Raw genomic sequence first — 22112 nt, forward strand, 5'->3', positions numbered from 1 at the left:
GCTGGCACACACATGAAGTGCCACCTTTCATGCTGAGTGAATGCTTATAGGCAGCACACAGTATGTGTGTGGGTTAGATGTGGAGTGTGTGGACCCTTCTCCTTACTGAGTGTCTGTCGATGTTGATTTTTAGGGAAGGGGCTCTCATCATGTTTGGGAATGTGTGGAGGGGGACTCGGGTTGTGTTCTGAGAGAGCAGCGTCTTCCACCGTCACTCCTAACTCTCAGCACAGAGGATTAGGATTACACAGTGGCTGTCAAGCTTTGCACACTTTCTTTTTTTTAGGTCTATAGTGACCTCATCACATGGTGAGAAAGAGCTACATTCACAAGGCTGTGGGCGTCTGTGACTTCAGTAGGGGTGGAACAATGGCAGTTTTCATCATGCCTTGTTAAAAGCCAGCCTTCTCCCAGCAGGGCACTGGTCCTGTCACTGTTACTAGACCTAGACAGTCTGATCTTAGCCGGCAGTGGGAACATCCACCTGCAGTACCTTGTCAGTGCACATGCCCCTAGCATTGTGAGATTCCTCCAGCAGTGCCCTGTCTGTGCTACAGCTCCAACTGACCAGTGATAAAGGTCTCTAGCAGTATGATCTGCTTTCGCAGAACCTTGTTTGCAGAATAGGAGACCAGCAGTGAGCATCCCCTGGCAGTGCCCTGCCTGTAGTATAGGAGTCCAGCAGAGTAAGCATCCCCCGGCAGTGCCCTGTCTGTAGTATAGGAGCTCAGCAGTGAGCATCCCCTGTCTGTAGTATAGGAGCCCGGCAGTGCCCTGTCTATAGTATAGGAGCCCAGCAGTGTGAGCATCTCCCGGCAGTGCCCTGTCTGTAGTATAGGAGCACAGCCGTGTGAGCATCCCCTGCCAATACCATGTCTGTAGTATAGGAGTTCAGCAGTGTGAGCATCCCCTTGCAGTGCCCTGTCTGTAGTACAGGAGCTCAGCAGTGTGCGCATCCCCTAGCAATACCCTGTCTGTAGTATAGGAGCACAGCAGTGTGAGCATCCCCTGGAAGTGCCCTGTCTGTGGTATAGGAGCTCAGAAGTGTGAGCATCCCCTGGAAGTACCCTGTCTGTGGTATAGGAGCTCAGAAATGTGAGCATCCCCTGGCAGTGCCCTGTCTGTAGTATAGGAGCACAGCAGTGTGAGCATCCCCCTGCAGTGCCCTGTCTGTAGTATAGGAGCACAGCAGTGTGAGCATCCTCTGGCAGTGTACTGTCTGTAGTATAGGAGCCCAGCAGTGTGTATTCTCCTGGCAGTGCCCTGTCTGTAGTATAGGAGCCCAGCAGTGTGAGCATCCTCTGGCAGTGCCCTGTCTGTAGTATAGGAGCACAGCAGTGTGAGCATCCTCCGACAGTGCACCGTCTAGTATAGGAGCCCAGCAGTGTGAGCATCCTCTGGCAGTGCCCTGTCTGTAGTATAGGAGCCTAGCAGTGTGAGTATTCCCCTGGCAGTGCCCTCTCTGTAGTATAGGAGCTCAATAGTGTGAGCATCCCCTTGGCAGTGCCCGGTCTGTAGTATAGGAGCCCAGCAGTGTGAGCATTTCCCAGCCGTGGGCTGTTTGTAGTATAGGAGCCGAGCAGTGTGAGGATTCCCCTGGCAGTTCCCTGTCTGTAGTATGGGAGCCCAGCAGTGTAAGCATCCCCTGGCAGTGCCCTGTCTGTAGTATAGGAGCTCAGCAGTGTGAGTATCTCCTGGCAGTTCCCTGTCTGTAGTATGGGAGCCCAGCAGTGTAAGCATCCCCTGGCAGTGCCCTGTCTGTAGTATAGGAGCCCAGCAGAGTGAGCATCCTCCGGCAGTGCCCTGTCTGTAGTAGAGGAGCACAGCCGTGTGAGCATCCCCTGGCAGTGCCCTATCTGTAGTATAGGAGCTCAGCAGTGTGAGCATCCCCTAGCAATACCCTGTCTGTATTATAGGAGCACAGCAGTGTGAGCATCCCCCTGGCAGTGCCCCGTCTGTAGTATAGGAGCCCAGCAGAGTGAGCATCCCCTGGCAGTACCCTGTCTGTAGTATAGGAGCACAGCAGTGTGAGCATCCCCTGGAAGTGCCCTGTCTGTAGTATAGGAGTCCAGCAGTGTGAGCATCCCCTGGCAGTGCCCTGTCTGTAGTATAGGAGCACAGCAGTGTGAGCATCCCCCTGCAGTGCACTGTCTGTAGTATAGGAGCAAAGCAGTGTGAGCATCCCCTGGCAGTGCCCTGTCTGTGGTATAGGAGCCCAGCAGAGTGAGCATCCCCGGCAGTGCCCTGTCTGTAGTATAGGAGCCCAGCAGAGTGAGCATCCCGCGGCAGTGCCCTGTCTGTAGTATAGGAGCTCAGCAGTGTGAGTATTCCCCTGGTAGTTCCCTGTCTGTAGTATAGGAGCCCAGCAGTGTGAGTATTCCCCTGGCAGTGCCCTTTCTGTAGTATAGGAGCCCAGCAGTGTGAGTATTCCCCTGGCAGTACCCTATCTGTAGAATAGGAGCACAGCAGTGTGAGCATCCCCTGGCAGTGCCCTCTCTGTACTATAGGAGCACAGCAGTGTGAGCATTCCCCTGGCAGTTCCCTGTCTGTAGTATAGGAGCCCAGCAGTGTGAGTATTCCCCTGGCAGTTCCCTGTCTGTAATATTGGAGCCCAGCAATGTGAGCATCTCCCGGCAGTGCCCTGTCTGTAGTATAGGAGCACAGCAGTGTGAGCTTCCTCCACCAGTGCTTCATCAGTGCTACAAGTCTCCAGCAGTGTGATCTTCTGCCGTCGGTGCCCTGTCACTGCTACAGGTCTCCAGCAGTGTGAGCTTCCTCCAGCAGTGTGATCTTCTGCCTTCAGTGCCCTGTCACTGCTACAGGTCTCCAGTAGTGTGAGCTCCCTCCGACAGTGCCTTGTCAGTGCTGCAGGTCTCCAGCAGTGTGAACGTCTCCTGAAGCAGTGCATGCTCAATGCTAGATCTTCTCAGCATTGGAGCTTTTTCTGAGCTGCACTTAGAAGTTTTGTGAACTCTTTTGTGTGTGCACCCTCCCTGCAGTACTCTGTTAGGGCAATAGGAATCCAGTAGTGTCATCCTGCTCCCGCACTGGATCTGGACTTTGCTCCAACTGCTCTCTTTGTAGTTGGATGTCCTGCAGGTTTGAGAGGGTGGAATGTGGTGGGATGGTTCACTTCAACACTGGTGGAGAGAGAGGTACCTGGTGGGGTATTGGGCATGTAAGAACTGAGTGAAAGCTGGAGTGGCTGGCATGGGTTGAGGTGGTGGGGGAGGAGTGTGGCAAGATTCTATATCATAGGTCTGTTTATAATCTCCTCTCCTTTGTAACAGCTCCACTATTTTCACCGCTATTGTCACCTACATGAAGTTTCTGGGTGTGAAGACAAAGGTGGCGGACAGCAAGAAATCAAAAGGGATGTTCTTCAGGAAAAAGGTAAGGGCGTCTGGGACAGATTTTATAGGGATGGGTTTGCAACATTCTTTGAGGTGTATTCTTTAAGTCCCACGGCTCCATGGTTACTCTCCGTCGTGGATACAGTTGTTTACCACTGATGTCCCAAACGGAAAGAATATTGCACTCCAATGTGATCATAGTATTCGTTCCTTAGAATCCTAAGATCGCCAGGGGTAGTGAACGTGAGTACTGAATTCTAACTTTTTGTAGTGGGGAAACACAACATATTAAATAATAAACAATAGTTTAACTCACTGACTTCTCAGTCAGACCACATTGCACCAACTGAATGTTAGACTGACCTAACACTGATCATGATCGCAGCACTCCAGCACAGCTTTTATAGTTGGAAAGTTTTGCTGCTTCAACTGCTTATTTTCTCATGCTGCCTTCCCTTACAGCACAACCAGTCGTCTGAGATCACATCTGGCCTGCAGCGTAGAATGGCACCAACACCATGCCATGGGTAAAGCTTTACTGCATCACAAGCACATCCTTTACTGTCATTAACCTCATTTGCAGAAACAACAGAACTTGTAAGGCCACATCACACAGCAGAATTTTATTCGACCTCCCAGGTCTGTTGTCCATAGAATATGACATTAAAGCCATGTAGACTGAAAGCGTTGTTGCTTGAGTGGCAGATTCTTCAGTCAAGCAACCTTCCTCCCATGGTTAACAGATATATGTGTGTGTGTATGTATATGTTCGATGGCTATAGATACACATGCTTTCCATAAGTCTGCCATCTAGTGTTGGGCTCGGAGTGTTACAAGTTGTTTTTCTTCAAAGAAGGTTTTCGAGTCACGAGATCGAGTGACTCCTCCTTTGGATGATAGTGCACATGGACGTTGAGTCCTTTGTTAGATTGTTTTCTTTCCGCCGTCTGGGTCAGACATGTTTACTTTCGCTCCGGTGGATTTCAGTTTGGTACTTCTGAACTTATTCTACCTTTCTCTAATTCCGTCGGTATGATTTCAATCGCGTTCTCTTATCTATAGACGATCAGATTTAGACCGTTGGGGTTGAATTTTCATCCTTAAAGGGGGCCTCGTCCTTTTAGGGACCACTTTAATGTCAGGCTGATGGAACGAACTCCATTTCGATTCTGTCCTCGATGTCTTGCTAAATTCCCATCCAAGACCAGCATTTGGTATGTAATCTCTGTCTATTTCCCAATCATTGAGAAGAGACTTGCGACGCTTGCAGGTTGTTTTGATCTATAAAGACTCTCCTGGCCCGAAGAGCTTGTCGTCTGGAAATGGTGCCCAAGGCCACAGAAGACACACCTGATATTTTCGGTGAAGAGCATGCTCAGGAGGAAGTACGACAGTGTACATCATTTTCCATTAGAGACTCAGACTCCGAACAAGACTCTGATGCTGATAGCCACTCCATACCTCCGGCGCAGTACGTGACTACATCTGCTCCATCATACCACGCAAAGACACTAAAAAAAAATACTCCAGCACTGGTCGTCCGTCCTCCACTGCTTTTGTGCCATGGTCAGATCTGAAAAACAAGTCCGGATTACCAACCTTCGGGTTCCGCACTGAGAACAAATGCCAAAGTTCACACAGCATCAACAAAAGAGACTACTGCAGCTGTTACGGTACGGAGCCGAAAAACTGAAGCACCATTTTCGGAGCTGAAAAAAATGTTAAATACTTTGGAGCCGACATTTTCGGTTTGAGTTAAACAATCGGTGTCTAAACCTTCGGAGTCGAAAGCCATAAGTAGTAAAAACACTACTTCTACACAAGAATCATCGATATGCAACCCATTCTAGAGGGATGGACGCTAAACAGCGAAAATTGCATACTCAAAAAGAAACAGGAAGAATAATGACTTCTCCTCTAACTATTAAGGTGGAAATTAACTTTTTAAGGGATCTTAGATGAGGCACCTCCACCAAAGAGGGTCTCAAAAGACTGAGAGAAAAAGCTAAACAACAAAAACAACCTTCATCACCACATTCTCCCGTTTTTCCTTCCGCACTACCACACCACAATCACCCACATATGAGACTCAGTTTTCACCACAGACATCCTCAGCATCACCACACAGGGATGATCTTAGTGACGCTCAGCAGGAAGTGGATCTATGAGATATATATATGATCCTGATCCCATTCTCCCAAGTGATCCAGACTTGTATCCTGCTAGACCTCTCCACCAGAAGACACTACTGTATATAACCAGGTCATAGCCAGAGCAGCTGCCTACCATAATGTGCATATGCATACAGATCATATAGAGGATTTCCTTTTTGACACATTAGAGTCTACAAACAGGGTATATCAATGTCTCCCAGTGCTCCTAGGAATGCTCACACATTCATCTGACATTTTCAAAGAACCAGTGAAGGACAGAATTATCACTTCTAGAGTGGATAAAAAATATAAGCCTTGTAACACTCCGAGACCAACACTAGATGTCAGGAACAGTGCACAGCATGTGAATCTGCAGTGCAACATGCCACGGACAGATGTACACTGGGTACGTGACATTTTCCACATATATATATATATATATATATATATATATATATATATATATATATATATATATATATATATATATATATATATATTCGATGGCATGTGTAGCTGCAGATACACATGCTGTGCTTTATCCTGCCATCTAGTGTTGGGCTCGGAGTGTTACAAGTTGTTTTGTCTTCAAAGAAGTCTTTTCGAGTCACAGGACCGAGGGACTCCTCCCTTTCGGCTCCATTGCGCATGGGCGTTGACTCCATCTTAGATTGTTTTCTTTCCGCCATCGGGTTCGGACGTGTTCCTCTTCGCTCCGTATTTCGATTCAGAAAAGATAGTTATCCATCGGAAAATTAGACGGTATTGTTTGTGTTTGGTACCGGGTTAGTGCTAGCACATCGACACTGAAGAAAGAAGAGCTCCGGCGGCCCTTCGGGGCTTCCACTCCTCGGCAGGTCCTGGTCGGCCCGACCATGTCCATCTTCAAACCTCATGGACCGGACCCCCTTCCGCTTCTGCCCCAACTGCCACGCAAAGTATCCTTATACAGACCAACACTTGGTCTGTAATCTGTGTTTGTCCCCCGAACACAAATAGGATACTTGCGAGGCCTGGCGGGCATTTCAATCCAAGAAAACACTGTGGGATCGAAGAGCTCGAAGGCTCCAGATGACGTCGACACCGCCGGGCACACTGACGTCGAAGAAGAGGAGAGATTCTCCATTCGAGATTCAGACTCGGGCGAGTCCGAGAGCGAGCAGCTGAAGACGCAACAAACCGTGAGTAAACCAGCCCTGGTAAAAACTCACACCAAAATAATGAAGGCCAAGGGGACGCCACCGCCAACAGGCCATGGCTTAACCCAAAAACACGGTGACCAAACATCAACACCGAAAAAGGCCTCCCAACAGTCGAAGACATCCGACTCCGGTCGAGATACCGGCTCCGACCAGACTCGGCACCGAGAGTTCGGCACCCCGAAAGTCAAAAAGGTTTCCTCTGAGCCAAAAAAGACTATTAAAAAGATTTTGGTGCCGAAACATGCGGCCTCAGAGCCGAAACAAGGCTCCTATACAGAGGAACAAGGCCTTTCAAAACAATTACAAGGTCACCGATTTGAACAAGAACTAGGCATGGGAGAGCCAGACCATACCCAGAGGAGGCTGCATATACAAAAAGACACGGGGAGAATCAGAACTCTTCCTCCAATAAAGATGAAGCGCAAGCTCGGCATTCCAAGAGGCGGAGAGGCAGCCAAAAGCGAAAGTGGCTAAAGAAAAAACGCCACCACGGTTCTCGCCACAGCAATCGCCACATCTGTCCCCGGTAGCAACACCCCCAATGATGCAGTCACCAACACACACAGGGATGAGCCAAGATGACCCGGATGCATGGGATTTGTATGATGCACCGGTCTCAGACAATAGTCCTGATTACTACCCGGCAAGGCCGTCACCACCTGAGGACAGTACCGGATACATGCAAGTGGTTTCAAGGGCAGCTACATTTCATAATGTAGCATTGCATGCAGAGCCCATAGAGGACGACTTTTTGTTCAACACCCTGTCATCTACGCACATCCAATACCAAAGCTTGCCTATGCTGCCAGGCATGTTAAAACACGCTAAACAGGTGTTTCAGGACCCAATCAAAGGCAGAGCCATCACGCCTAGGGTGGAGAAGAAATATAAACCTCCCCCTAGTGACCCTGTATATATCACACAACAGTTAACTCCTGATTCGGTGGTAGTAGGAGCAGCCCGGAAAAGGGCAAACTCACAAACCTCTGGAGACACACCACCACCCGACAAAGAAAGTTGGAAATTCGATGCAGCAGGCAAGAGGGTGGCAGCACAGGCAGCCAATCAATGGCGAATTGCCAATTCTCAATCTCTGGTGGCAAGATACGACAGGGCACATTGGGATGAAATGCAACATCTCATTCAGCACCTTCCCAAAGAGTTCCACAAACGTGCCCAACAGGTTGTTGAGGAGGGCCAAGCTATCTCGAACAACCATATAAGGTCGGCTATGGACTCAGCAGACACGGCGGCGAGGACAGTGAACACGACAGTAACCATTTGTAGACACGCATGGTTACGAACCTCCGGATTTAAACCAGAAATCCAGCAGGCTGTGCTGAATATGCCTTTCAACGAACAACAATTGTTTGGGCCGGAGGTGGATACGGCGATAGAAAAACTGAAAAAAGACACGGACACGTCCAAATCCATGGGCGCGCTCAACTCCCCACAGAGTAGAGGCACTTTTAGGAAGCCGCACTTTAGAGGGGGGTTTCGGGCCCAAACCACAGAGCCTTCCACCTCACAAGTCAGACCCAAATATCAGGGCCAGTATCAGAGAGGATGTTTTCGAGGACAATATAGGGGTGGACAGTTCCCTAAAACAAGAGGGAAATTCCAGAGCCCAAAAACCCCACAAACCAAACTGTGACTTCAATGTCACAAACCCCACCACACACCACCAGTGGGGGGGAGACTTACAGATTATTACCACAACTGGGAACACATAACTACGGACGCGTGGGTCCTAGCCATTATCCAACATGGTTATTGCATAGAATTCCTACATTTGCCACCAGATGTGCCTCCAAGAGCACACAATATGTCCAAACAACACTTAGACCTGTTACAACTAGAAGTTCAAGCATTGTTACAAAAAGAAGCAATAGAACTACTACCCAACCATCAAAAAGGAACAGGTGTTTACTCCCTGTATTTCCTAATTCCAAAAAAGGACAAAACACTGAGACCCATATTAGACTTCAGAACACTGAATCTTTACATCAAATCAGATCACTTTCACATGGTGACACTTCAAGACGTGATTCCCTTGCTCAAACAACAGGACTACATGTCAACATTAGATCTCAAAGATGCTTATTTCCACATACCCATACATCCTTCCCACAGGAAATACTTGAGGTTTGTAATCCAAGGCGTGCATTACCAATTCAAAGTGTTACCATTCGGCATAACAGCCCCAAGGGTATTCACAAAATGCCTTGCAGTAGTAGCCGCTCACATCAGGAGACAGCACATGCACGTATTCCCTTACTTAGACGATTGGTTAATAAAAACCAGCACTTAGCAGCATTGTCTTCTACACACAAACTACGTCATAGAAACCCTTCACAAACTAGGGTTCTCTATAAACTACCAACAATCACGTCTATAACTGTGTCAAATACAACAATACATAGGAGCAACAATCAACACACAAAAGGGAATTGCCACTCCAAGTCCACAAAGGGTACAAGCCTTCCAAAGTGTAATACTAAACATGTACCCAAACCAACACTATCAAGTGAGGTTTGTAATGAAACTCCTAGGCATGATGTCTTCATGCATAGCCATTGTCCCAAACGCAAGACTACACATGCGGCCCTTACAACAGTGCCTAGCAACACAATGGACACAAGCACAGGGTCAACTTCAAGATCTAGTGTTGATAGACCGCCAAACACACTTCTTGCTTCAATGGTGGAATCCTATAAATTTAAACCAAGGGCAGTCATTCCAAGACCCAGTGCCTCAATATGTGATCACAACAGATGCTTCCATGATGGGGTGGGGAGCACACCTCAAACAGCACAGTATACAGGGACAATGGGACGTTCAACAAAGGCAACTGCATATAAATCATTTAGAGCTGTTAGCAGTGTTTCTAGCATTGAAAGCATTTCAACCGCTAATAGTCCACAAACACATTCTTGTCAAAACAGACAACATGACAACAATGTATTACCTAAACAAACAGGGAGGGACACACTCATCACAACTGTGCCTCTTAGCACAAAAGATTTGGCATTGGGCGATTCACATTCGCCTAATAGCACAGTACATCCCAGGGATTCAAAACCAGTTGGCCGACAATCTCAGTCGAGATCACCAACAGACACACAAATGGGAAATTCATCCCCAGATACTACAAACTTACTTTCTACGCTGGGGAACACCAGAAATAGACCTATTTGCAACAAAAGAAAACGCAAAATGTCAAAACTTCGCGTCCAGGTATCCACACGCTCAGTGCAAAGGCAATGCCTTATGGATGAGTTGGTCAGGGATATTTGCCTACGCTTTTCCCCCTCTCCCTCTCCTTCCTTATCTGGTAAACAAATTGACTCAAAACAAACTCAAACTAATACTAATAGCACCAACCTGGGCTCGCCATGGTTGGTATACAACATTACTGGACCTGTCAGTAGTACCTCATATCAAACTACAAAACACACCAGATCTGTTAACTCAACACAAACAACAGATCAGACACCCGAATCCAGCATCTCTCAATCTAGCAATCTGGCTCCTGAAGTCTTAGAATTTGGACATTTAGACCTTACACAAGAATGTATGGAGGTCATAAAGCAAGCTAGGAAACCTACTACAAGACATTGTTACGCAAACAAATGGAAAAGATTTGTTTATTACTGCCATAATAATCAAATTCAACCACTACATGCTTCCGCCCAAAACATTATAGGCTACTTATTACACTTACAAAAATCTAAACTAGCACTTTCTTCTATTAAAATACATCTCACAGCAATATCTGCCTATCTGCAGATTACACATTCAACATCACTCTTTAGAATCCCAGTCATCAAAGCATTTATGGAGGGTTTAAAAAGAATCATACCCCCAAGAACACCACCTTTTTCCTGTGGAACCTCAATATTGTATTAACACGACTCATGGGTCCACCATTTGAACCCATGCACTCTTGTGAGATGTAATACTTAACCTGGAAAGTAGCCTTCCTAATAGCTATCACGTCTCTTAGAAGAGTAAGTGAAATACTAGCATTCACTATACAAGAACCCTTTATATAAATACATAAACATAAAGTTGTTCTCCGTGCAAATCTAAAGTTATTACCAAAAGTTATATCACCGTTCCACCTAAACCAAACAGTGGAACCCCCAGTCTTTTTTCCACAACCAGACTCAGTAGCCGAAAGAGCCTTATATATGTTAGACATCAAAAGAGCACTAATGTATTACATTGATAGAACAAAACAATTTCGCAAGACAAAACAATTGTTTGTAGCCTTCCAAAAACCTCATGCAGGAAATCCAATATCCAAACAATGCATTGCCAGATGGATAGTGAAATGTATTCAGACCTGCTATATTAAAGCAAAAAAAAATCTGCCTATTACGCCAAAGGCGCACTCCACTAGGAAGAAAGGCGCCACAATGGCCTTTCTAGCAAATATACCTATGACAGAAATCTGTAAGGCAGCCACATGGTCTACGCCTCATACATTCACAAAACATTACTGTGTAGATGTGTTAACAACACAACAAGCCACAGTAGGACAGGCTGTATTACGAACATTATTTCAGACAACTTCAACTCCTACAGGCTAAGCCACTGCTTTTGAGGAGATAGCTGCTTACTAGTCTATGCACAGCATGTGTATCTGCAGCTACACATGCCATTGAACGGAAAATGTCACTTACCCAGTGTACATCTGTTCGTGGCATGAGACGCTGCAGATTCACATGCGCCCTCCCGCCTCCCCGGGAGCCTGTAGCCTTTATAAGTTGATGAAACTTGTACATTTGTAAATTTGTAAATATATACTATTTTTATACACATTATGTACATACATACTCACTCCATTGCATGGGCACTTTTACTGTATACACAACTCCTACCTCACCCTCTGCGGGGAAAACAATCTAAGATGGAGTCGACGCCTATGCGCAATGGAGCCGAAAGGAAGGAGTCCCTCGGTCTCGTGACTCGAAAAGACTTGCAACACTCCGAGCCCAACACTAGATGGCAGGATAATGCGCAGCATGTGAATCTGCAGCGTCTCATGCCACGAACAGATGTACACTGGGTAAGTGACATTTTCTATATATATATATATATATATATATATATATATATATATATATATATATATATGTTCGGTGGCATGTGTAGCTGCAGATACACATGCTATGCATAGTCCGCCGTCTGGTGTTGGGGCGGAGTGTTACAAGTTGTTTTTCTTCGAAGAAGTCTTTTCGAGTCACGAGACCGAGGGACTCCTCCCACTTCGGTTCCATTGCGCATGGGCGTCGACTCCATCTTAGATTGGTTTTTTTCCGCCATCGGGTTCGGACGTGTTCCTTTTCGCTCCGTGTTTCGGGTCGGAAAGTTAGTCAGAATCAACGGAAAATTCGTCGGTATTGTTTCGTTCGGTATCGGGATAGTTAGGGCAAATCGACACCGAGCCTTAAAGAGCTCCGGTAACCCTTCGGGGTATTTTCGATCCCCCGTCTGGGCCTGGTCGGCCCGACCGCGTGCAACATCGAGCGGACCCCGTTCCGATTCTGTCCTAAATGCCACAGTAAATATCCTTATACAGACCAACATTTGGTCTGTAACTTGTGCCTGTCCCCCGAGCACAAGGAAGAGTCGTCGCGCGTTTCGGTCGAGAAAAACGCTCAGGGACCGAAGAGCCAGGAGGTTGCAGATGGCTTCCACGCCGACAGGACAACAAGGGTTCGAGGAGGAGGAAGAAGAAGAAACTTTCTCCATCCGCGAATCGGATTCCGAAGAATTCGACGTCGACGAGCAACCAACCGTGAGTAAGACGTCGAAAGAAAGATCACACGAAAAAACAGACAAAGCCCAGGGGACGCCACTGCCAACAGGCCATGGCATAACCCATAAAGTAGGTGACTGTCCATCGGCACCGAAAAAGGGCGAGCTGGTGCCGAAGTCGTCCGACTCAGGTCGAGACACAGGCACGCAACACTCTCGGGACCGAGAAAGTGGTGCAGAAAAGGCTCGACACCGAGATAGCGGCACCGAAGCTACTCGACACAGAGACAGCGGCACCGAAGCTGCTCGGCACTGAGATAGCGGCACCGAAGATGGTCGGCACCGAGAGGCCAAGACACTGAAAAAGAGAAAGATCTCGTCGGAGCCGAAAACAACTAAAGACACGGTTTCGGTGCCAAAACACCCGGCAACCAAACCAAAAACCAGTTCCTACTCAGAGGAACAATCACTGTCCTCCCAACTAAAAAAAATACCGATTTGAGGAGGAATTACAAACTACAGAGGTAGATCACACGCAAAAGCGGATCTTTATCCAAAGGGGTACAGGGAAAATCAGCACTCTTCCCCCAATCAGAAGGAAAAGGAAACTTGACTTCCAACAACAAGACAAGCCACCACAAGCAAAGGTGGTAAAGAGGGTAACTCCACCACAGTCAACTCATGTATCACCGGCACAGACTCCACCACAATCACCAGCTCATACCACCATGAGCCAGGATGATCAGGAAGCATGGGACCTCTATGATGCTCCAGTATCGGACAATAGTCCAGAGTCGTACCCAACTAAACCCTCACCACCTGAGGACAGTACAGCATATGCACAGGTGGTAGCTAGGGCAGCCGAATTTCATAATGTATCTCTACATTCGGAGCCTATTGAGGATGACTTCCTCTTTAACACCCTGTCCTCCACCCACAGCCATTATCAAAGCCTTCCCATGCTCCCGGGAATGCTAAGGCACGCTAAACAGATTTTCAAGGAGCCTGTTAAAAGCAGAGCAATAACTCCAAGGGTGGAGAAAAAATACAAGGCACCGCCCACAGACCCTGCTTTTATTACATCACAACTGACACCAGATTCAGTAGTCGTAGGAGCAGCTCGTAAAAGAGCCAACTCGCATACATCAGGCGACGCACCACCTCCGGACAAGGAGAGCCGCAAGTTTGATGCAGCTGGGAAAAGGGTTGCAGCACAAGCTGCAAATCAGTGGCGTATCGCCAACTCGCAAGCACTCCTAGCGCGATACGACAGGGCCCATTGGGACGAGATGCAGCATCTCATCGAGCACCTCCCCAAAGAATTCCAGAAACGAGCGAAGCAAGTGGTTGAAGAGGGGCAAAATATCTCCAACAACCAAATACGTTCTTCTATGGATGCAGCAGATACAGCTGCAAGAACAATAAATACTGCTGTGACAATAAGGAGGCACGCATGGCTGCGCACATCTGGCTTCAAACCTGAGATACAACAGGCAGTGCTCAATATGCCGTTCAATAAACAGCAATTGTTTGGCCCAGAAGTGGACCCTGCAATTGAAAAATTAAAGAAGGACACTGACACAGCCAAAGCCATGGGCGCACTCTATTCCCCGCAGGGCAGAGGCACATTTGGCACATTTCGCAAAACAACTTTCAGAGGAGGGTTTCGAGGTCAAGCCATAGAAGCCAGCACCTCACAAACAAGACCACCTACCTACCAGGGACAATATCAAAGGGGTGGCTTTCGAGGCCAATACAGAGGGGGCCAATTCCCAAGAAACCGGGGAAAGTTTCAAGGTCCCAAAACCCCTCAAAATAAACAGTGACTCACAGGTCACACAACCCCTTCACACAACACCAGTGGGGGGAAGACTAAGCCAGTTCCACAGATCATGGGAGGAAATAACAACAGACACTTGGGTCTTAGCAATTATCCAGCATGGTTATTGCATAGAATTTCTCCAACTCCCTCCAAACGTCCCACCGAAAACACACAATATGTCAAAACAGCATATAGACCTTCTAGGACTAGAAGTTCAAGCATTACTGCAAAAAGACGCAATAGAATTAGTACCAAAAACACAAAAGAACACAGGAGTTTACTCACTGTACTTTCTAATACCGAAAAAGGACAAAAGTCTGAGACCAATATTAGATCTCAGAACACTAAACACCTACCTCAAATCAGACCACTTTCACATGGTCACGTTACAAGACGTAATACCACTACTGAAACAGCAAGACTACATGACAACGTTAGATCTAAAAGACGCGTATTTCCATATACCGATACATCCCTCGCACAGGAAATACCTAAGGTTCGTATTCAAAGGAATACATTACCAATTCAAAGTGTTGCCATTCGGAATAACAACAGCACCAAGAGTCTTTACAAAATGTCTAGCAGTAGTAGCTGCACATATCAGGAGGCAGCAAATACACGTGTTCCCGTACCCAGACGATTGGTTAATCAAAACCAACTCGCTAACAAAGTGTCCACACCACACAGATTATGTTATACAAACCCTTTACAAACTGGGTTTCTCCATCAACTATGCAAAGTCACACCTTTTGCCGTGTCAAACACAGCAATACTTAGGAGCGACAATCAACACAACAAAAGGGATAGCCACTCCAAGTCCACAAAGGGTTCAAAATTTTCACAAGGTGATACAAGCTATGTATCCAACACAAAAGATACACGCAAAGATGGTATTAAAACTCCTAGGCATGATGTCCTCATGCATAGCCATTGTCCCAAACGCAAGATTGCACATGCGGCCCTTACAACAGTGCCTAGCATCACAATGGTCACATGCACAGGGTCAACTTCTAGATCTGGTGTTGATAGACCGCCAAACATACATCTCCCTTCTATGGTGGAACAGTACAAATTTAAACAAAGGGCGGCCTTTCCAAGACCCAGTGCCACAATAAGTGATAACAACAGATGCTTCCATGACAGGGTGGGGAGCACACCTCAATCAACACAGCATCCAAGGACAATGGGACGTACATCAAAGAAAGTTTCATATAAATCACCTAGAATTGTTAGCAGTATTTCTAGCGTTGAAAGCATTCCAACCAATGATAACCCACAAATACATTCTTGTCAAAACAGACAACATGACGACAATGTATTATTTAAACAAACAGGGGGGAACACACTCGACACAGTTGTGTCTCCTAACACAAAAAATATGGCATTGGGCAATTCACAACCACATTCGCCTAATAGCACAGTTTATTCCAGGGATCCAGAACCAGCTAGCAGACAATCTCTCTCGGGATCACCAACAGGTCCACGAATGGGAAATTCACCCCCAAATCCTGAACACTTACTTCCAAATTTGGGGAACACCTCAAATAGATCTATTTGCAACAAAAGAAAACGCAAAATGCCAAAACTTCGCATCCAGGTACCCACACCGGCAATCTCAAGGCAATGCTCTATGGATGAATTGGTCAGGGATATTTGCGTACGCTTTTCCCCCTCTCCCTCTCCTTCCATATCTAGTAAACAGATTGAGTCAAAACAAACTCAAACTCATACTAATAGCACCAACATGGGCAAGACAACCTTGGTATACCACACTACTAGACCTGTCAGTAGTACCTCATGTCAAACTACCCAACAGGCCAGATCTGTTAACACAACACAAACAACAGATCAGGCATCCAAACCCAGCATCGCTGAATCTAGCAATTTGGCTCCTGAAATCCTAGAATTTGGACACTTAAACCTCACACAAGAGTGTATGGAGGTCATAAAACAAGCTAGAAGACCATCCACTAGACACTGCTATGCAAGTAAATGGAAAAGATTTGTTTGTTACTGCCATAATAATCAAGTCCAACCATTGCATGCATCTCCAAAAGATGTAGTAGGATATTTACTACATTTACAAAAATAAAATCTAGCTTTCTCTTCCATAAAAATACATCTCGCAGCAATATCTGCTTACCTGCAGATTACTCATTCAACTTCCCTATTTAGAATACCTGTCATTAAAGCGTTTATGGAGGGCCTAAAGAGAATTATACCACCAAGGACACCACCTGTTCCTTCATGGAACCTCAACATTGTCTTGACAAGGCTCATGGGTCCACCTTTCGAACCCATGCATTCTTGTGAAATGCAATACTTAACGTGGAAAGTTGCATTTCTCATTGCCATCACATCTCTAAGAAGAGTAAGTGAAATACAGGCGTTTACCATACAAGAACCATTTATTCAAATACACAAAAATAAGGTCGTTCTAAGAACAAATCCAAAATTCTTACCAAAGGTTATCTCACCGTTCCACTTAAACCAAGCAGTGGAATTACCAGTGTTCTTCCCACAGCCAGATTCAATAGCTGAAAGAGCACTACATACATTAGACATCATGAGAGCACTAATGTACTACATTGACAGGACAAAAGACATTAGGAAGACAAAACAACTATTTATTGCCTTCCAAAAACCTCATACAGGAAATCCAATTTCAAAACAAGGTATCGCCAGATGGATAGTGTAAGGAAATGCCTCCTTGGCATGGTTGCCCCCTGACTTTTTGCCTTTGCTGATGCTATGTTTACAATTGAAAGTGTGCTGAGGCCTGCTAACCAGGCCCCAGCACCAGTGTTCTTTCCCTAACCTGTACTTTTGTATCCACAATTGGCAGACCCTGGCATCCAGATAAGTCCCTTGTAACTGGTACCTCTAGTACCAAGGGCCCTGATGCCAAGGAAGGTCTCTAAGGGCTGCAGCATGTCTTATGCCACCCTGGAGACCTCTCACTCAGCACAGACACACTGCTTGCCAGCTTGTGTGTGCTAGTGAGGACAAAACGAGTAAGTCGACATGGCACTCCCCTCAGGGTGCCATGCCAGCCTCTCACTGCCTATGCAGTATAGGTAAGACACCCCTCTAGCAGGCCTTACAGCCCTAAGGCAGGGTGCACTATACCATAGGTGAGGGTACCAGTGCATGAGCATGGTACCCCTACAGTGTCTAAACAAAACCTTAGACATTGTAAGTCCAGGGTAGCCATAAGAGTATATGGTCTGGGAGTCTGTCAAACACGAACTCCCCAGCACCATAATGGCTACACTGAAAACTGGGAAGTTTGGTATCAAACTTCTCAGCACAATAAATGCACACTGATGCCAGTGTACATTTTATTGTAAAATACACCCCAGAGGGCACCTTAGAGGTGCCCCCTGAAACTTAACCGACTATCTGTGTAGGCTGACTAGTTTTAGCAGCCTGCCACAAACCGAGACATGTTGCTGGCCCCATGGGGAGAGTGCCTTTGTCACTCTGAGGCCAGTAACAAAGCCTCCACTGGGTGGAGATGCTAACACCTCCCCCAGGCAGGAATTGTCACACCTGGCGGTGAGCCTCAAAGGCTCACCTCCTTTGTGCCAACCCAGCAGGACACTCCAGCTAGTGGAGTTGCCCGCCCCCTCCGGCCAGGCCCCACTTTTGGCGGCAAGGCCGGAGAAAATAATGAGAAAAACAAGGAGGAGTCACTGGCCAGTCAGGACAGCCCCTAAGGTGTCCCGAGCTGAAGTGACTCTAACTTTTAGAAATCCTCCATCTTGCAGATGGAGGATTCCCCCAATAGGGTTAGGATTGTGACCCCCTCCCCTTGGGAGGAGGCACAAAGAGGGTGTACCCACCCTCAGGGCTAGTAGCCATTGGCTACTAACCCCCCAGACCTAAACACGCCCTTAAATTTAGTATTTAAGGGCTACCCTGAACCCTAGAAAATTAGATTCCTGCAACTACAAGAAGAAGGACTGCCTAGCTGAAAACCCCTGCAGCGGAAGACCAGAAGACGACAACTGCCTTGGCTCCAGAAACTCACCGGCCTGTCTCCTGCCTTCCAAAGATCCTGCTCAAGCGACGCCTTCCAAAGGGACCAGCGACCTCAACATCCTCTGAGGACTGCCCCTGCTTCGAAAAGACAAGAAACTCCAGAGGACAGCGGACCAGCTCCAAGAAAGGCTGCAACTTTGTTTCCAGCAGCCTTGAAAGAACCCTGCAAGCTCCCCGCAAGAAGCGTGAGACTTGCAACACTGCACCCGGCGACCCCGACTCGGCTGGTGGAGATCCAACACCTCAGGAGGGACCCCAGGACTACTCTGATACTGTGAGTACCAAAACCTGTCCCCCCTGAGCCCCCACAGCGCCGCCTGCAGAGGGAATCCCGAGGCTTCCCCTGACCGCGACTCTTTGAATCCAAAGTCCCGACGCCTGGGAGAGACCCTGCACCCGCAGCCCCCAGGACCTGAAGGACCGGACTTTCACTGGAGAAGTGACCCCCAGGAGTCCCTCTCCCTTGCCCAAGTGGAGGTTTCCCCGAGGAACCCCCTCCTTGCCTGCCTGCAGCGCTGAAGAGATCCCGAGGTCTCTCATAGACTAACATTGCGAACCCGACGCCTGTTTCTACACTGCACCCGGCCGCCCCCGCGCTGCTGAGGGTGAAATTTCTGTGTGGACTTGTGTCCCCCCCGGTGCCCTACAAAACCCCCCTGGTCTGCCCTCCGAGGACGCGGGTACTTACTTGCAAGCAGACCGGAACCGGGGCACCCCCTTCTCTCCATTCTAGCCTATGTGTTTTGGGCACCACTTTGAACTCTGCACCTGACCGGCCCTGAGCTGCTGGTGTGGTGACTTTGGGGTTGCTCTGAACCCCCAACGGTGGGCTACCTTGGACCAAGAACTGAACCCTGTAAGTGTCTTACTTACCTGGTAAAACTAACCAAAACTTACCTCCCCCAGGAACTGTGAAAATTGCACTAAGTGTCCACTTTTAAAACAGCTATTTGTCAATAACTTGTAAAGTATACATGCAATTTTTATGATTTAAAGTTCCTAAAGTACTTACCTGCAATACCTTTCAAATGAGATATTACATGTAGAATTTGAACCTGTGGTTCTTAAAATAAACTAAGAAAAGATATTTTTCTATAACAAAACCTATTGGCTGGATTTGTCTCTGAGTGTGTGTACCTCATTTATTGTCTATGTGTATGTACAACAAATGCTTAACACTACTCCTTGGATAAGCCTACTGCTCGACCACACTACCACAAAATAGAGCATTAGTATTATCTATTTTTACCACTATTTTACCTCTAAGGGGAACCCTTGGACTCTGTGCATGCTATTCCTTACTTTGAAATAGCACATACAGAGCCAACTTCCTACATTGGTGGATCAGCGGTGGGGTACAAGACTTTGCATTTGCTGGACTACTCAGCCAATACCTGATCACACGACAAATTCCAAAATTGTCATTAGAAATTGATTTTTGCAATTTGAAAAGTTTTCTAAATTCTTAAAAGACCTGCTAGGGCCTTGTGTTAGATCCTGTTTAGCATTTCTTTTAGAGTTTAAAAGTTTGTAAAAGTTTGAATTAGATTCTAGAACCAGTTGTAGATTCTTAAAAAGTATTCCAACTTTTAGAAGCAAAATGTCTAGCACAGATGTGACTGTGGTGGAACTCGACACCACACCTTACCTCCATCTTAAGATGAGGGAGCTAAGGTCACTCTGTAAAATAAAGAAAATAACAATGGGCCCCAAACCTACCAAAATACAGCTCCAGGAGCTTCTGGCAGAGTTTGAAAAGGCCAACCCCTCTGAGGGTGGCAACTCAGAGGAAGAGGATAGTGACTTGGAGGAAAATTCCCCCCTACCAGTCCTATCTAGGGAGAACAGGGTCCCTCAAACCCTGACTCCAAAAATAATAGTCAGAGATGCTGGTTCCCTCACAGGAGAGACCAACACCTCTGAAATCACTGAGGATAACCCCAGTGAAGAGGACATCCAGTTAGCCAGGATGGCCAAAAGATTGGCTTTGGAAAGACAGATCCTAGCCATAGAGAGGGAAAGACAAGAGATGGGCCTAGGACCCATCAATGGTGGCAGCAACATAAATAGGGTCAGAGATTCTCCTGACATGTTGAAAATCCCTAAAGGGATTGTAACTAAATATGAAGATGGTGATGACATCACCAAATGGTTCACAGCTTTTGAAAGGGCTTGTGTAACCAGAAAAGTGAACAGATCTCACTGGGGTGCTCTCCTTTGGGAAATGTTCACAGGAAAGTGTAGGGATAGACTCCTCACACTCTCTGGACAAGATGCAGAATCTTATGACCTCATGAAGGGTACCCTGATTGAGGGCTTTGGATTCTCCACTGAGGAGTATAGGATTAGATTCAGGGGGGCTCAAAAATCCTCGAGCCAGACCTGGGTTGACTTTGTAGACTACTCAGTGAAAACACTAGATGGTTGGATTCAAGGCAGTGGTGTAAGTAATTATGATGGGCTGTACAATTTATTTGTGAAAGAACACCTGTTAAGTAATTGTTTCAATGATAAACTGCATCAGCATCTGGTAGACCTAGGACCAATTTCTCCCCAAGAATTGGGAAAGAAGGCGGACCATTGGGTCAAGACAAGGGTGTCCAAGACTTCAACAGGGGGTGACCAAAAGAAAGGGGTCACAAAGACTCCCCAAGGGAAGGGTGATGAGACAACCAAAACTAAAAATAGTAAAGAGTCTTCTACAGGCCCCCAAAAACCTGCACAGGAGGGTGGGCCCAGAGCCTCTTCACAAAACAATGGGTACAAGGGTAAAAACTTTGATCCCAAAAAGGCCTGGTGTCATAGCTGTAAACAGCATGGACACCAAACTGGAGACAAGGCCTGTCCCAAGAAAGGTTCCACTCCAAACTCCCATCCAGGTAACACTGGTATGGCTAGTCTCCAAGTGGGATCAACAGTGTGCCCAGAGCAAATCAGGGTCCACACTGAAGCTACTCTAGTTTCTGAGGGTGGGGTGGATTTAGCCACACTAGCTGTCTGGCCGCCTAACATGCAAAAATACAGACAGCAACTCTTAATTAATGGGACTAGAATAGAGGGCCTGAGGGATACAGGTGCCAGTGTCACCATGGTGACAGAGAAACTGGTTTCCCCTGGCCAATACCTGACTGGAAAAACTTACACAGTCACCAACGCTGACAATCAGAGAAAAGTACATCCCATGGCAATGGTTACTTTAGAATGGGGAGGGGTCAATGGCCTGAAACAGGTGGTGGTCTCCTCAAATATCCCAGTGGACTGTCTGCTTGGAAATGACCTGGAGTCCTCAGCATGGGCTGAGGTAGAACTAAAAACCCATGCAGCAATGCTGGGTATCCCTGAACTGGTGTGTGTGAAAACAAGAGCACAGTGCAAGGCACAGGGTGAACAAGTAGAGCTGGAGTCTGGAAGAATGGCCCAGCCTACCAAGAGAACAGGAAAGTCAGTTGGGAAACCAACTGCAACACAGCAAAGGAAAGGGAACCTCTCTTTTCAGGAAGAAGTTCTGCCCTCTGAGGGAACTGAGCCTTTGGAGCTTGAACCTTATCAGGTTGAGCTCTTAGGCCCAGGGGGACCCTCAAGGGAGGAGCTGTGTAAGGGACAAGAAACCTGTCCCTCTCTTGAAGGCCTTAGGCAGCAAGCTGCTGAAGAGTCCAAAGGCAAGAAAAATGGAACACATAGGGTCTATTGGGAAGATGGACTCCTGTACACTGAGGCCAGAGACCCCAAACCTGGTGCCACTAGGAGAGTGGTAGTGCCTCAGCTGTTCAGG

The 22112-nt window shown here is 47.0% G+C and overlaps 1 protein-coding gene across 9 annotated transcripts in view; it reads left to right on the top strand.

The window, feature by feature from the left end:
- The window catches only part of ARHGEF1 (Rho guanine nucleotide exchange factor 1), a 579253-nt gene that overhangs the window by 274155 nt on the left and 282986 nt on the right, over positions 1-22112 (top strand). For all 9 annotated transcript variants that reach the window (XM_069201362.1, XM_069201364.1, XM_069201365.1 and 6 more), the window contains one exon: positions 3291-3393. In XM_069201362.1, coding sequence (XP_069057463.1) covers positions 3291-3393 — 103 coding nt within the window. The remainder of the gene's footprint in view (positions 1-3290; positions 3394-22112) is intronic.

The sequence above is a fragment of the Pleurodeles waltl genome, chromosome 7 (assembly GCF_031143425.1).
Source record: "Pleurodeles waltl isolate 20211129_DDA chromosome 7, aPleWal1.hap1.20221129, whole genome shotgun sequence".
NCBI lineage: Eukaryota > Metazoa > Chordata > Amphibia > Caudata > Salamandridae > Pleurodeles > Pleurodeles waltl.